Genomic DNA, 15,759 nt, shown 5'->3' with positions numbered 1-15,759 from the left:
ATCACAGGTTTTTGTAACTGCGCATGAAGCGTTGCTGTCTTCCTCACTATAATGTTACAAACTCAGGCGATATATATAAAGGAAAACCGAACCCTTTTTTTATTCAACGGGAGAGGAAGGGCTCGTACAGTGCTTAGTATTGAAGGAAAAACAGTTGTTTAAGCTTTCAAATGAAATAAAACAACTTCGATCTGATCTTGTTAGATTTGATTTGAGGCCAGAAGGCAAGCTCGACAATACTGAGTCCCAACCTATGGGAAATTTCAGCGTCTTTTTTTTTTTTTTTTCTAGAAAGCGACGAATGATTCAAATCTCGTGATGGAAGTTCCACACAGAAGTTCAGAAAGTGGTATAATCTGGCCCTACAAACATTGTGCGACTATCTGCGGTTAACGTGGGCTATGAGGCGTGCCGTAGGGGGGAGGGGGGCTACGGAATCATTTAAAACCCCCAGGGATTCTGAAGCATTCAGAAATTTCCTGTCCAGGGACACTTTTTGTATCACTAAATGTTTTTCTCATTCTTTTTCTTAAACTACTTCAAGTTATACGCAAGTTGGTCCGCACTGTCTTAAAAGCACAATCCTAAAAGCTCGTGCTCTAGTTTTATTTTTTAATGCCGGTCATGCAATATTCTTCTTCGAGATTTTACTGCAAATGTCCAACAATAAAAGCTTCCGAGACTACACACTGGCGCTCGGTGAACTTCGGTTTCGGTTCGGTGGGAGAGGCGTGAGGAGGGGGTTGGGTCGACGGACATCTGGGGGGGGGGGGTTACAAACCCCCAAAACACCCCCCGTGGGTGCGCCACTGCTTTCCCGTACCGACTTTCCGTACCGCTTGGTCAGCTGCCTGTTCCTCTGTCTACACCACGTGTCCACTCTCCTCATATACAGGTACTTAAACACCCTCGCGGCCCATTTTTCGTCCTCCATGCCACGAAGTCGCTCCTCAAACTTGATCTTGCTCTGCGCCTCCCTCGCCTCGAAAGACGACCAGCCCATATCCCCCTGCACCGCTTCATTTGTAGCTTTGCTGTGGGCCCCTAAAGCCAATCTGCCTACCGCCGCCTGATTTACCTCCAGGCCCGCTTGGGTCTCTGTTTTCATGCACGAACCTAATTTGCGAAAGTTAATCCTGGTACCATGACCCCTTTCCAGACTCCCCTTACCACCTCGTATTTGCTGTATCCCCAGAGGGTTCTATGCTTCATTATAGCCGCGTTCCGTCTTCCTTTCGTCTTAAGGTGGCCTCATGCGCGTGCGTGTAATCTTCGCTGCCGTTCAGCCGTACTCCTAAATATTTATATATACTCTTTCATCAATGGTATTTCTACTTGCTGCACTGGTACTGCTTTGTGCTCCGCGCATGATCCCCGATTTTTCTCTCCTAAAGGATAGCCCTAGGTGCGTCGTGAGCCGAAACGTGCGATCTTTAACGTGCGCCGAAATCTCGTACACACGGGCGTTTTTGCTTGTCGCCTCCATCAGAAAAGCGGCCGCCGTGGATTAAGGATTATCTAAGCGCCCGTAAACAATGTGTAATGATAAATGGGGTGTCTTCATCACCAGCTGATGTACTGTCCGGGGTGCCACAGGGGTTGATTCTGGGGCCGCTTCTTTTTTTATTTTTATCAATGATTTTCCACTGGGTTTGATATCTACAGTGACACTTTATGCAGATGATTGTGTTTTGTATTACCCAGTCAAGTGTGTTGATGACACCACAGTACTACAGTCTGACCTCGATAAGATTGTGTCTTGGTGTGCTCAGTGGAAAATGAGTTTAAACCTAACGAAATGTTTTCATGTTCAATTTACTAACAAAAAAAGGTAGTATCCAGGTCTTATTACTTAAATTCCTGCGCAGTACAAAAGGTAGATCAAGTTAAGTATCTTGGGGTAACATTGGTAACGTTCACGGCAACACTAGATTGGACCAGTCACGTAGATTTAATCACAGCGAAGGCTTCACGCTTAATTCATTTTTTCCAAAGAAATTTCAGCGACGCGCCGCAAACACTCAAGGAAACTCTGTATATTGCCGCGAACGCGAAGAAACACTAGCGCCGAAAGATAAACGCCTGCAGAGCAGACGCCGCGGCATTCGATTTTGCGACAAGCGCCTGTGCAAGTCACTTTGTTGACCGCTGCTTCGCCGCCTCTGTATTCTTTTGAGTTGTTAGGAGAGCACGAGTTCGCTCCAATAAACTTGTTTCTCCTTAAAAACAACTGCGTCGTCCTTGGCTTCGTGACAATATTACAAATGTGCGCCCGATTCTAGAGTATGGTTATGTTTTTGGGACCCTTTCACTAATGTACTGAAAGAAAAGTTGGAGAGGGTGCAAAAAAGGGCTGCCAGGTTTGTAACAGGCAATGGTGATTTTAGAATAAGGAGTTCTGAAATTCTCCAGGCCCTGGGATGGAAACCCCTTTGTGGATGACGGAAAGTTCAGACTTAAATTTCTTTATAATATATATCATGTTAAGACTGGAATAAAGAACGGTATTTAAACAAGCCTATAGTTATATATGTCCGAACGGAAAGATCACGTATATAAAATGAGAGAATATACCTGTCGATTGAATGTGTTTAAATACTCTTTCTTTCGTAACTCTATTAGTGACTGGAACGCGCTAAAAATACCAATATTCTCCGATTCTAATTTACTATCAGCCATTGAAGCAGCGTTTTGAGTTGATGAAATAACCCATATATTTAACGTTTGCTTTGCAATTCATTTGGTTGCTTATTTTGAATATGTATCATTCTCCTGTGTTTTTACCTTTGTTAGAATGCTGTGCTGTAAGTGTTTAGAGTTTCCTTGTATAATGAGTTTGGTTATAATTTCCTGTTTATATTCTATTTTCTGCTGTACCCCCCTATAACGATGCCCAATAGCGATGTAGGTATTTGTAATAAATAAATTAATTAATAAATAAATAAATAAATAAACTATATATTCGGTAAACACCTTGTAAACAACTGAGAGTAGGCTGATGGGTCTGTAATTCTTGAGGTCCTTGGGACCACCCTTCTTGTTAATCAGAATAATTTTGGCGTTTTTCCAGGCTATGGGAACTTTTTGAATATTCAAGCATCCCGAAAATAGTACAGCAAGCTTTTCCAGTACAATATCTCCTCCCTCCTTTAAAAGATCTACGGTTATGCCGTCGTTACCCGAAGCTTTTCCTATTTTCATACCTTTGAGAGCCTTTCCAACTTCCTCTTTAGTTACTTGGACATGACAAGTTGGGTTTGTATTCTCAGTAGTTTCCCCTGGTCTAATGTCGCTGGCATACAGCCTGGTGGAGAATCGTTCTGCTACCATAATTATTTCGTCCAAGTTGTGCGTAATGTTTCCCTGCTCCTCTGTGAGTGCGCAGATCCTGTATTTGCCGATGGCTAGCTTTCTCTTAGTTGCTTTCAAGCTTCCCGCTCTTTGGAGCGTTTCCTCAATCACTGCCATGTTATATGCACGAATGCCTTTTGTTTTATTTCTGTAAATCAGCTTTGACAGCTCGGCAAATTCAATGCGACCCATGGTACTTAATTGAGACTTTCCTGTTCTTGCGTTTGGCAATGAGTTCCTTCGTTTTCTTAGTTAGTTATCCAGTTTGTTCTCTACATGTTGCTTTTCCCACAGCTGCTGTAGATTCACTGAATGCCGATGTTAAATGGTCATTTGCCCTGTCTACACTGACCTCGTTCTGGTCGTTCTAAAGCGCGAATGTTTTGAATAGTTATTTTAAAAGGGTCCATGCAGACAAAATACAAATTTGTTTTATTTGGAAGATTTCGTGTTTTGTGGTGCCCCCAGCTCTTGTCCATAAGCAAAATATGCTTTATTCACTGACAAATTAATCAACTGTAGTTAAAATTTTGATTCTCCCGCCGAATCGTGTGTTTTCGTGACGTTTGCAATGTAGTGTGCTGGGGAGCCTTGTTTACCGTTAGGTAACTTAGTTGGCACCACCATAGCGCGGCAGGCCGTTTTCTGCCTTTGTTTTTGACCGTATTTGTATTGAGCTTGTTTTTATTAAGGTAGAAAATCATCGTTTCGTGAAACATGGTGTTCGCTCGACAAATATGGACACCGTCGCTTAGGCCAGTCGGCCAGTGTCGTCTAAGACAACCCGAAAGCGTCGCAGTGTTGTGCAGCTAAAACAGCATAGTGCGCGCAGTACCAACAGCAGTACGAATCGGTACTTCTATGTTTACGTGTACTTTCGTAACTTCCACTATTTACCCCACCACTCTTAATGTACCCTAAATGTAAGCGCAAATAGTTCGTTCGGCAGGCTTATAAGCACTGCTAATTTTCGTTTTCTTTTGCCGGCCTCAGCCAATCGTATAGTCACACATGACATCATAGGTTGTGTTGCGGGAAATGAGCTAGTGGGTCGCATGGTCATTCCCTTTTTTCCTAATTATGTAGCTTATTTAGCGAAGTTTACGTTAAAAGTGGGGTCAGTGTGATTCTAACGAGGCAATCTTTCGAATGAACCAAACTTGTGTTTTTTCCACATGACCACTTTAAACTCCTGCGATCTGGTTCCGACTGATTCCATGCGGGGTTGTTGTTGTTGTTTATGATGATGATGATGATGATGCCCTCCAAGTTCTTGGCACGTGCCGACAAGGGGGATTAACCAGGGCTAACTCGATTGCTGAAATTCGCAACGACCTCAAAATACTAATTTATTACGGAAAGAACGAGGCCGTAAAATGAAACTTTGTTGTGATTAAAATCAGAATTACCCATTAAATCTTACCCTTCAGCAATTCAAGCGACCTGAGGCGGAAAGAAAAGCTTTTTGAATGCAATTATATATATATATATATATATATATATATATATATATATATATATATATATATATATATATATATATATATATATATATATATATATATATATATACATACATCTTTTTGGGTACCCCAAATTTATTGCGCCAATAGATAATATAAGTGGAACCGATAAAGTCTGTGGGGTCGCCTACGTAAGGCTAGCCTGTGAAGCGAACTTCACCTGCTAGCGTTTACGCAATCGTCCCGCCGTATAACTTGGCGGCCCTCACGTGACTCCCAACCCGCCGTGCGCAAAGTCGCGCGTGGCTCAGGGTTCGGGCAAAAAAGGACACCACGCACTCGCAACAAACAATAAACAGGTTTATTGTAGCTAATATCGTTGCGCGTGCAAACAGACCAGTAGCCACAGCAAGGAGGATGGTCTTGTCCTACTGCAGCGTTCTCGCAAGGGAAGACAAAGGGTTTGGCTTACCCAGTGAAGGTCGCGGGTGCGGATGGATTCCGGGGTCGGGGCAAGGGAGGTCCTTTCGCCAGTAGGTCGATCCGTCGAAAGAGCCCAGGCCCTCGCTCGCAACCTCCGATCTCGGCTCTTGCCGAGGACCGATTTTTCCCCATCCTCCTCCCGGAGCTACGAGCGCGCCCTCCGAGGCGTCGCGGAGGAAACGGGAACCGAGGCCCGAAACGGGTTGTTACCGGGGCGGTTGGCAATGTGCAGCGCAGCTCATTGCTGCGGGGAGGTTACCCCTAGCTACAGTGGCTAGAAAATTCTAGCCACTGTACCCTAGCGTCACTAAAAAAGTGACGCTAGTTGCCCCCGTGCCGGCAGCGTCAGCCGGCTTGGCCATAGCCGCCGGCGTGCGCTCGAAGTGGGAGAGGGGGCAGGGCGCGAGTGCGCTCCCCACAAGTCAACCCCTAACGCTCAATTTGGTCCTGCAGGTTTCTAATTAATTTTCACGAGTGTCGTTCTTTCTCTTCTGATATTCAGCCTTAGCTTGCATCTGATCATCCTGTGATCGCTGCTCCGACTCTTACTTAGCACCTCTACGTCTTGCACTATACCTGGGTTGTCACATTAAAATGAAATCGATTTCGTTTTTATTGTCCCATCGGGACTTTTCCATGTACACTTTGTATTCCTTCGTTTGTGGGAGAATGTGTTCAGCAACCTCAGGTTATTTCCCTCTGCAAATCCCATCAACGGATCTCCTCGACTGTAGCGATTGTCCATTCCGAAGTTTCCCACTGACCTTTCTCCCATTTGCTTTTTACCGACCTTTGCGTTGTCTCCCATCACAATCGGAAACTGCATTGTTGCCTTCTTCACTGCTGATTCGACGTCCTCCTGGAGGTCAAAAACATTACAAAATTCCCTTTGAGATTTTTCGTCAATCGTTTGAAAGTATATAGTCAGCATTCCTGCGCTCGAGTCTGAACATCGCCTTCTGCAAGCAAATGTTGATATCCTGCAGACATATATACGTGATAAAATTCTGGAAAAACGTAAAAGTGCCTGAAAGAGCGCAGAAAACTTCATGTTTTTTTTTTCTCTCTGGCCTTGCCGTCTCCCTTTTATATTTGACAACATCAAATGTCAACGTGGAACGTGTTTTCGGTCAAGTGCCTTTGACAAAATATGACCCAAGAAACCGAATGCCTAACGAAACACTACAATTCGGCAAGAAGCGGAGAAGAGTGTAAAAGTTTTGAACCAAGTGAAGAGTTTTTTTCCGGGTTCAAATCTCGTGTACTGTATGGACATAATGGTGTCGCTGAGTGATGTGCTTACCTTCGGTGCTGTTTTTGACCTTGGCCGTTGCGCCGACTTTTTGCCCTCTTGTGTGTACTGCGTTTTGGTGAAGGTGTTTCCGACCCCAGCTGCGGCAGTATTTTTTTGTTTGTTTGTTTGATGGAGGGGAAAGATGAAAATGTTCGTGTGTCCGCAGCTTTGGCTAGCGCCCGACGTTCGCGCGCGCCGGAGCCGGCCGCGCCGGGAAAGCCACGATGCTCCAGCAGCCGATCGACCAACCCCAAGCGTCTCAAGGGACTTCAACGGCGACGAACGGCGGACTTTCGCCTTTTTCTCAACAACAAGCACCAGCGCACGCTATGCAGGAAAACAACGACGACGCCGGCTGGAAACAAGCACTCAGACGCCGCACAAAACAGCGCATGAAGAAAGAAGCACGAGGAACCCTTGAGCGGGAAGCTCCTGATAAAGACGGAAACAGAAACCCTGCAAGTAAGCAAGGCAATTTTCAGCAACAAACCTTTAAGAGAAAACTCCCTCCCCTGCCGCAAGACGACTTTAAAATCATCATCAGGCCGAGGAAAGGACTCCCTCTGAAGACCTTTTCAACACTCGAGATAACCCAGGCCGTAGCTAACGCGTGCCCGGGAGGATTGAACAACCTGAGGGAAGCGATTGTTTGCCCACGATGGGGCTCAAACATAATCATCGTCAGCACGCCGAGCGAAGAGGCTGCGAACGAGCTTCGGAGAATCAACCTCCTGAGATTCGGCAGCATCACGTATGACGCAACATCGTACGTGGCTTTCTCCAAGCATGAAGTCAAGGGAATCGTCCACGGATTTCCACCGGGAACACCATCGGAAGACCTCATGAGAGGCCTGAGAGTGCGGACGCTGAACACTAAAATAATCCAAGCGCGCATGCTGGGGCAATCGAAAACTGCACTGCTGACTTTCGAGGGTGACACGGTTCCCCGGGCGGTGTACTTCCACGGTGGTGAACTTCTGTGATACCACTACAGAAAGACGCGTCAAGCCTGCCAGAATTGCATGACGGCAGGACACCGGTCAGATGTCTGCCCTACGCCACACGTCAGCAAATGCCCCCAATGCGGCACTGATAACCCAGCCCCGGAACACCCCTGCTCCCCAAAGTGTGTTCTCTGCGGTGAAGAGGGCCACGTAACTGGCACAAAGGATTGCAAGAAGAAGTTTCGAAATTCAAGGATACCCCCTGGCAACATCCCCAAAGGAAAGAAAGCAAAAAAACCCAACCAGCCCAGATGGTTTGCGGAGGAGTGGCCAACTCTGGACGAAACCACCGACCCACCAGTGCGGAACAACACCGAGCAGGCGACGATCTCCTCAGGGAATGAAGCCCCCACAGGGAACAAGACCACCAAAGACCGAGTGGCCTCCCAGGAGCGCAAGCAAGAAGGCAACAAGAAGGTGAGTTGGCCAAAAGTAGCTGCTTCCCTACAGAACACGAACACTAAAATTGACTCTTTACAATCCAAACAGGATAAGGTAATTGAAGAACTACGAGCCCAACTAGCCAGACAGAACAACGAAATCGAAAACCTCCGAAGACAGCTATCTGAAAAAGAAAAACGTAGCGAAAGCCCGCACAAAAGTCCAGCCATAAGCACGTGCGCCTTTACCCCAAAGGACATGCCTGCCCCAATACCGCAACCTTCAGTTCCCCCCCAGCTGCTAAACGATCCCAGTGGCATAGGACTCTTCCTAGCACAAATGCAACAAGCTCTAAACAATAGGATGGACCAAATACAGCAAGCTCTCCTCAACATGGCGAAATCAGCAGAACAGAAACAGCATAACGAGGCAAAGAGAAAACTCGAACAACAACTAAACCCAAGAGGAAGCAAACAACAAGCACTCGATGCACAGATAGAAGACCCTGAGGCAGACATCTCAGACAAAAATGAAGCACCGTAAAAAGGCCCCGAGATATGGCAATGGAACTGCAGAAGCATACGCAACAAGAAATGTTCCCTAGAACAATACATACAAAGCAAAGAAGAGAAGCCCGAAATCCTATGCCTGCAGGAAGTGGAATATATGACGAATATATTAGGTTACACCCGCATGGATATAACGAAAGACCTACGAGCGGCGATATACGCAAGAAAAGACATCACAACCATCAAGCATTTCTTAATGACCCGATCCCCATCGGCCAACTTAATCGAAATAGTTCCCAACGACAGGAAGAAAAGTTCCGTCTTTATTCTCAACGTCTATAGCTCACCCTCCAACGCAAGAGAGGATTTCTCAAAGCTCATGGGAGAAACCATGCTCAAGGTGAAAGGAAATAGACTGATAGCACTGGGCGACTTCAATGCACCCCACAGAGAATGGAACTACAATTTTAACTCTAAAAAAGGCGAAAACCTCCTCAACAACATGGACAGATATGGACTAGAATCCATAAACGATCCCAGCAGCCCCACCAGAACAGGAGGCATTAATAACAGAGACAGCTGCCCGGACCTCACCTTTGCTAAAAGGAGTGACCACCGTATAATATGGCACAACGCTAATGAAAATCTGGGCAGCGACCATAACATCATCTGCGTCAGAACCACGTCAGACAGCTACAAACTGCAACGAAAGCCTGCCAGAATAATAGACTGGGAAAAGTTGAGATCAGAACTGCCACTAACAGAAGATAGAATCCCAATCACCGACATCGATATTTGGAGCAAAGATCTAATTTCCAGACAAAGAAAAGTGACCAATACAATACAATGCGACGAGGAAACACCATGCGTGGACAACCATCTCATGAGCATATGGAAAAAGCGAGCCAAACTCATCAAAAGATGGAAGAGGCAAAAACGAAACAAACGACTCCGAAAAAGAATCAAAAACATCACGAAAGAGGCGAAAGAATACGCACACAAGCTTTGCAAGCAAAACTGGGAAGATTTCTGCGAAAACCTCAAGAACACTCTCAGCACTTCTAAGACATGGGCAATCTTGAGAAGTATGCTGGATCCAAACAACACCAAAAGAGAAAGCCAACATAGTGCAAAAAGATTAGCCCACACGTTCCAAGGCTCAAACGAACAGCTTTTAGAAGCACTCAAGAGCAAGTTTGGAGACAAAGACACCCCGGATCACAGCCAAACCCAATACAAGGGCGCAAAGAACGACATCCTTGATCAGGACATCACCAAAGAGGAAGTCTTCGATGCAATAATCTCAGCAAAAAGAAAAGGCGCTCCAGGCAGAGATGGAATAACGAACAACATCATCAGAAACCTCGGTAATCAGCAGCTAGAAGAACTTACCGAATACATAAATGAACAACATTGGAAACGTGGCTCCATCCCACCGGAGTGGAAGCATTCGGAAATCACAACTATTCCTAAACCAGGCAAAGAATTTGCAATCAACCATCTGAGACCCATATCGCTTACCTCATGTGCGGGCAAGCTTTACGAACGCATCATAACCAAACGGCTGTACAGCTACCTAGAGGACAATGATCTCCTCCCATACAGCCTAATCGGCTTCAGAAAAGGCCTATCCACACAAGATGCCTTCCTGCTATTCAAGGAAGAAATCCTTGCCAAAAAGAATAACAAAGACCAAATACTTTTGACTCTAGACCTCAAGGGAGCGTTCGACAACGTTTCACACGAGGCAATCTTAGAGGCCCTGAACAGTATAGGAAGCGGAGAACGGATCTACAACTTCGTCAAAGCTTTCCTTTCTAACCGAACTGCAACAGTAGGGTTGGGAAACCTGAGATCCGGCTGTTTCCAAATGCCGAACAGAGGCACCCCACAGGGTTCTGTCATCTCCCCCATACTGTTCAACATTACAATGATCAATATAGCGGAAGCCCTAACCCGATTCACAGACATAGTAGGTCACGTCATCTACGCTGATTACGTTACTCTATGGGTCTCCAAAGGAAACCTCCAACAGAAAATGGAACAACTGCAAGCTGCCGCAAACGTGGTTGTGGAAAAGGCAAGAGAGAACGGCCTCGAATGTTCACCTGAGAAATGCGAGCTCATCCGAATCTGTCCAACAAAAGAACAACTACCTTCCCAAATCCAAATCGGAACAAAGACCATCCCCGAAAAAAACCAAATCAGAATACTAGGCATGACAATACAGAGCAACAACCAGATTGACGCCACGATGGAGAAGCTCAAGAAGACAACAACCCAACTTGCTGGGATTATCAGAAGAATTACAAGAATCCGCAGCGGCATGAGCGAAAAAGAGACACTCAGACTTGTCCAAGCACTCATAATCAGTAGAACCACATATAGCCTCCCTTTCCACATCACCACGAAAGCCCAAGAAGAACGGATAGAGGCAAACATAAGAACGGCATACAAGGCAGCTTTAGGTCTGCCTTTCTATGCATCAAGCGACAAACTATCAGCTCTAGGAATCTTCAATACCTTTCAAGAGCTAAGAGAAACGGTGCTATAGTAGCCCAGAGAGAGCGTCTCAACAAAACTTCAGCAGGAAGAGCCATCTTGCGCAGAATCGGAACTCCACAAGAAAGAATCAGGCAAGACCGGATGACCAACATCACCCTAACTCAACGCAAAATCCTGATCCCACGCCCCCTACCCAAGAACATGCACCCCAGCCTCCACAAAGACCGAAGGGTTGCCAGAATCAAATACCTACGGAAATCATTCCAGCACCAGAGCAACACAGTCTACACGGATGCAAGCAGAGGCGCAAACCGCGGAACTCAACAGCAGTAGCGGTGGACCACCTAGGCGAGCTAATAGACTGCATAACTATCAAAGACTTAGACACCGACGAAGCGGAGACAAGCGCCGTCATACTAGCCATAAGATGGGGCGAACACAACGACCAAGCGCTGAACATCCTCACGGACTCAAAAAGAGCCATTCTAAACTTAGCGGCAGGCAGAGTTCCCAAGTCCACAGAGCGGATTCTTCCTGCAACCCTGAAGCATAAGCACACCATCACTTGGTGCCCCGGTCACGAGGGGCTAGACGGAAACGAGATGGCCGATGAGGTAGCGACGTTCCTAACGTACCGCGCCAAGTCTGAGCACTCGTACAGTCTTCCCCCTCCTGAAACCCACCAAGAACTCCTCGCCAGGCTTCGTCTCAGCAGGCAGAAGTTTCCCCCTCCACACTTAAGGCCTTAAAGGAGTACTGACACGAAATTTCAAAGCTGAGATAACTATGTAAAACGCTTCCTTTTTATCAGGAGATATCTCCCAGCAAGTTTCAACAGCAACCGTTCAGCGAAACATATTTAAAATCCATTTTAATCTTCGCCCGCACGAGAAAGCCCAGAGCGGGCCGACGTGACATCATCTGCTACGTGCCCCAAACTGCCGACGTCGGGGCTCCCGTGACGAAGCCGACGCGCTGGCTGTGGTTGGCGCGCGCTGCTCGGGCGTGTGCACACGTCATGGTTTTGGGACTGACGTCATGCTGCCCGGGCCTGTGGGGACGGCGAAGACCTCGGCCGGTCTGGGCGCGCGCGTGCGCTCGCTCGCGCGCGCTTCCAGAGAGGCAGCGATACGGCAAGAATGGTGACGCCATGTCATACATACTGTCATGGCGGCCGCTCGGCGTTTTTTTGTCGAAACCGAAACTGGCACGAATAAACGACGCCGTAAATGAATGTTTACGCTGCGCTCGACCGTCTAATCTGTCATTCTATGATTAGTGGGCTGGTAGGCACGCATAGCAGCGAAAAAAACGTAACATAAAAATTTCGTGTCAGTACTCCTTTAACACCTACGAAAGCCAAACACTAAGGAAAATTCAAACGAACACCTTCATCCACAAGTCTAGACAATTGCTCTGATGTTCCCGAACACCACAAACGAACACTGCAAAAAATATGGAGAGGTGGCAAACCTCTTCCACGCATCCTGGGGATGCCCCGTTATATGGCCCCCGGAGAACGCCCACGAACCCAACACACTAGAGACATGGGAGGCAGCCCTGGCCAACTCCGCCCTCGGCACTCGGCGAGAGCTGATCCGGAGAGCCGGAGAGCGAAAATCGGGGCAGCTGAAACTGGGGCCCTGGAAAGAGGGCTCCACTCACTTCTCTAGCCCCACTTCCCCTTCCCTTATCCCCTTTCCCATCAATAAAGTTTACTGACTGACTGACTGACGAGCCGGCATGCCTCATACAAGGAGGTTGTTCTTACAACCTCCTTGGCCTCATAGCACGGACTTTTAAGTTTTCTGGATCGTTGCCTGCTACATAAATACCAAGTGATTTTCCTTTATTATTAGACATTTTGAGCTTAAATGAACTTTTTACTGTGTTCCAAAAATTTGGGCGACGCCTTATCCAATTTTGGCGGGATTCTTTTGTGTTGGGCGAGATTTGGGCTAGTTTGGCTTGCGGATTTGGCTGTTTTTGGTTGGAGCATCTGGTAACCCTGGGCACCCTAACATAACAACCAACAACCAACAGAACCGACAGAACTCCCATAGAGTTGATAGAGAACTCCAGCCAGCGCAGGAGGCCGTGGTTTTGTGGTTTTGTGTTGGTTTGGTCGAAGTTTTTCGCTTTGCTCGAGGACAGCGCATGTAACCTGGCGTAATGCGATGCGTCGCCGTTGGCTGCAAAACCGGGCGCAAGAGCGGCATACGAATCCATTCATTTCCTCGAGATGCCAAGCGCAGATTGGAATGGGCTGTCAAAGTGAACATTGCAGAGAACGGCAAACTTTGGGTGCCCCCGAAAGACAGCAGTTACGGCATATGCGAGGTACGTTTCTGGGAGTATATTTGCTTTTACATTCGGAACACTGTGCTTGTTTGCGCGCATAGAACGCAGACGTAATGATTTGTAACCCGTCATTTATTCGAAGGACGCCGTATATTGTTCGGCGTTCGGGGCCATCGTGTTGCCCGGTCGGAATCAAATTGTCGAAACGCGATCAGATGTCAGACGCAACAGATGAGACGCGCGGATCACAGCGGCGTGTGATACGGCGGTGAATGTTGCCGATACTATTACTCGGGCCGGCGTTTTCGCGCCGTTCATAAAACAATGCAGCGGACAACTGCGAATTTTGGTGTTCGGCTCACCGATCGCGTCGCCTCTTGAGCTTCGTTGTTGTTGTTGTTGTTCCTTTGTATATTGGCGCATACCCAATGAGGGGACCGGCCAAACATCAGTCGTTAATTAGAATGTGATTCAAAGAAAATGAGAAAATTAGAATGATTCAAAGAAAATTATAAAAATTTGGAAGCTTTTCTTTTTCTTGTGTTGGAGGAATTGGGTTTGGAATTTGGGTAATATTGAAACAAAAAAAAAGGAAATAAGTAAATAAATAATTAAATAAAGAAAAATAAGAAGAGGAAGAAGGAGAAGGAGGGAGAGGAGGAGAAAAAGAAGAATCAGAAATGGATGCTTTTGGAGGGCTCAGGTAAGGAGCCAGAACAAGATACGAATTAGGTTGTAAATCTTTTGGAATTTTCTATGAAGCGCAGAAGAGCAGAACAAACATCCCGGCGGCAATATCCCGTTTCTGAAGCCCCAAATGATAAAAGAGCCGGCACTGATAATACCAACCCCAGGCGATGAAGCGGCACTTCAAGGAGCTGACGTCTGAGGCTTGAAAATCGCCGACATGACAAAAGGAAATGGTCGACAGACTCTTCTTCATTACAGTAACTGAGCTTCGGGAGGAACTACTTCTTCTTCTTCTTCTTCTTCTTCTTTTTTTTTCAGCAGAAGCCAGTCATTTCACGTGTAGGTCGCTGGCACTCTTTCCTTTCGGAGTGAGTTTCCTTTGGGAAAGCGGCGTTCCAAAACAGACGCTGTGATGATCTGTTTTGGAACGCTGTGCGCAGATGTCACCATAGCTTGTTGGACAGTTGGACAGATTGCGGACCTGCTTCACCTGTGTGTCGTTATACATTGACCGCTCATACAGCGGCACGGCAAATTTAGCGCCGTGAAACTGGTTCCTTTCACATGGGTCGAGGCGGATCGGATGTGACAGAGCGCAGCGCTTTTTGCCACTGTTGCGTCGATGGGTACAATCGTTGCTTTTCAGCGGCTAGTCGTTTACCCGATGTGAGGGACACAGCACGTGTGGGGGATTTTTGGGGACGCCAGTGTTGCGACAAGCACACTTGCTGACGTCCCTAGTCGTTTCTGTCAGACGACCAGGCCCTTTTCCATTCCAGGCTGGCTTTGTATCTTTGGTTCGGGTGTAATGCCCCGATCTGGGACGCGAGGTTCCAAGTGTTCTCCTATCCTGTTCCACGCGGCACAAAGGGGTCAGGGTTGGTAGTGGTCTCTTTCTGCTTCAGTGGTTCCTCTGGGAATGGGCCTGGTGGTTATGTGTGTTCTTGAAGCGTGCCAGTGTACCGTGACGTGTGTTTGTGGGTATTTAAGCATCTTGTAACGAGATTGATCATGAAAGTGAGGAGAAGATGGAGGCAAGAAGCGAAGGCGCCCGGGTGTCAAGATTACAGCGCACGTTAAAGATCCCAAGGTGGTCAAAACTAACCCCCCTGCACCCCACTATAGTCCACTATGGCATGCTTCGTAGGCCAGGTGTAGCTTGGGTGCGTGAAGCCCCATAATCTCGGAGTGAGGAGAGGCTGATTCAGGTATCAATGAAGGAGCTATTGGCAGCCTCACCAGTCCTGTTCTCCATGGTGGGCTGGGTGGTCAGATGAGAACATAGGCAAGCCTAGGGGCTATCGCACAAGGGCTTCATTCATCCACCGCTCTCCTGCCACTGCTTGTGTTGGGGTTGCCCCCCAAAACACAATTACCTTGGAAGGATGTGCTAGCTTGGGAGGAGGAGCTTGTTAACGAAGCTATGTCCTCCTGCACATGAGGTGGCATTTGGTCTTGATCTTTGGAGTGCTGTGCATATATATGCACACGTATGTAACGGAGTTCTTAGAGAACACCACTGTTTAGCCATATTATTAGGAAAGGATATTTGTTTACACTGATAAATCCACTGTCTCAGAAAGGGTGTTAGAATCACGTAGTCTTGTCTATAGTGGGTGGGGGCCGTTGTTAACTGAATTAGCCAGTGCACACGGCTTTACCCCTTGGTGGCTGCTTCCTAAGAGCCCATTTCGATTGGCATTCTAATTAAGCCTTGCCCTCTCATGATTCCGTAGGCACAGTATACCACGTGTGATAATGTTTGCCTATGGAAACGG

The 15,759-nt window shown here is 47.0% G+C and overlaps 1 protein-coding gene across 1 annotated transcript in view; it reads left to right on the top strand.

The window, feature by feature from the left end:
* LOC144136852 (uncharacterized) overlaps positions 1-15,759 on the top strand; it is a 361,595-nt gene that overhangs the window by 316,060 nt on the left and 29,776 nt on the right. Inside the window, exon 2 of the mRNA XM_077669428.1 lies at positions 13,096-13,330. Within this exon, the coding sequence (XP_077525554.1) occupies positions 13,163-13,330 (168 nt within the window). The 5' untranslated portion in view covers positions 13,096-13,162. The remainder of the gene's footprint in view (positions 1-13,095; positions 13,331-15,759) is intronic.

This window comes from Haemaphysalis longicornis, unplaced genomic scaffold (assembly GCF_048455015.1).
Source record: "Haemaphysalis longicornis isolate Haplotype H1 unplaced genomic scaffold, Haemaphysalis longicornis Haplotype H1 scaffold_1, whole genome shotgun sequence".
Classification (NCBI taxonomy): Eukaryota; Metazoa; Arthropoda; class Arachnida; order Ixodida; family Ixodidae; genus Haemaphysalis; species Haemaphysalis longicornis.
This window is presented reverse-complemented; position numbering and strand designations above follow the sequence as displayed.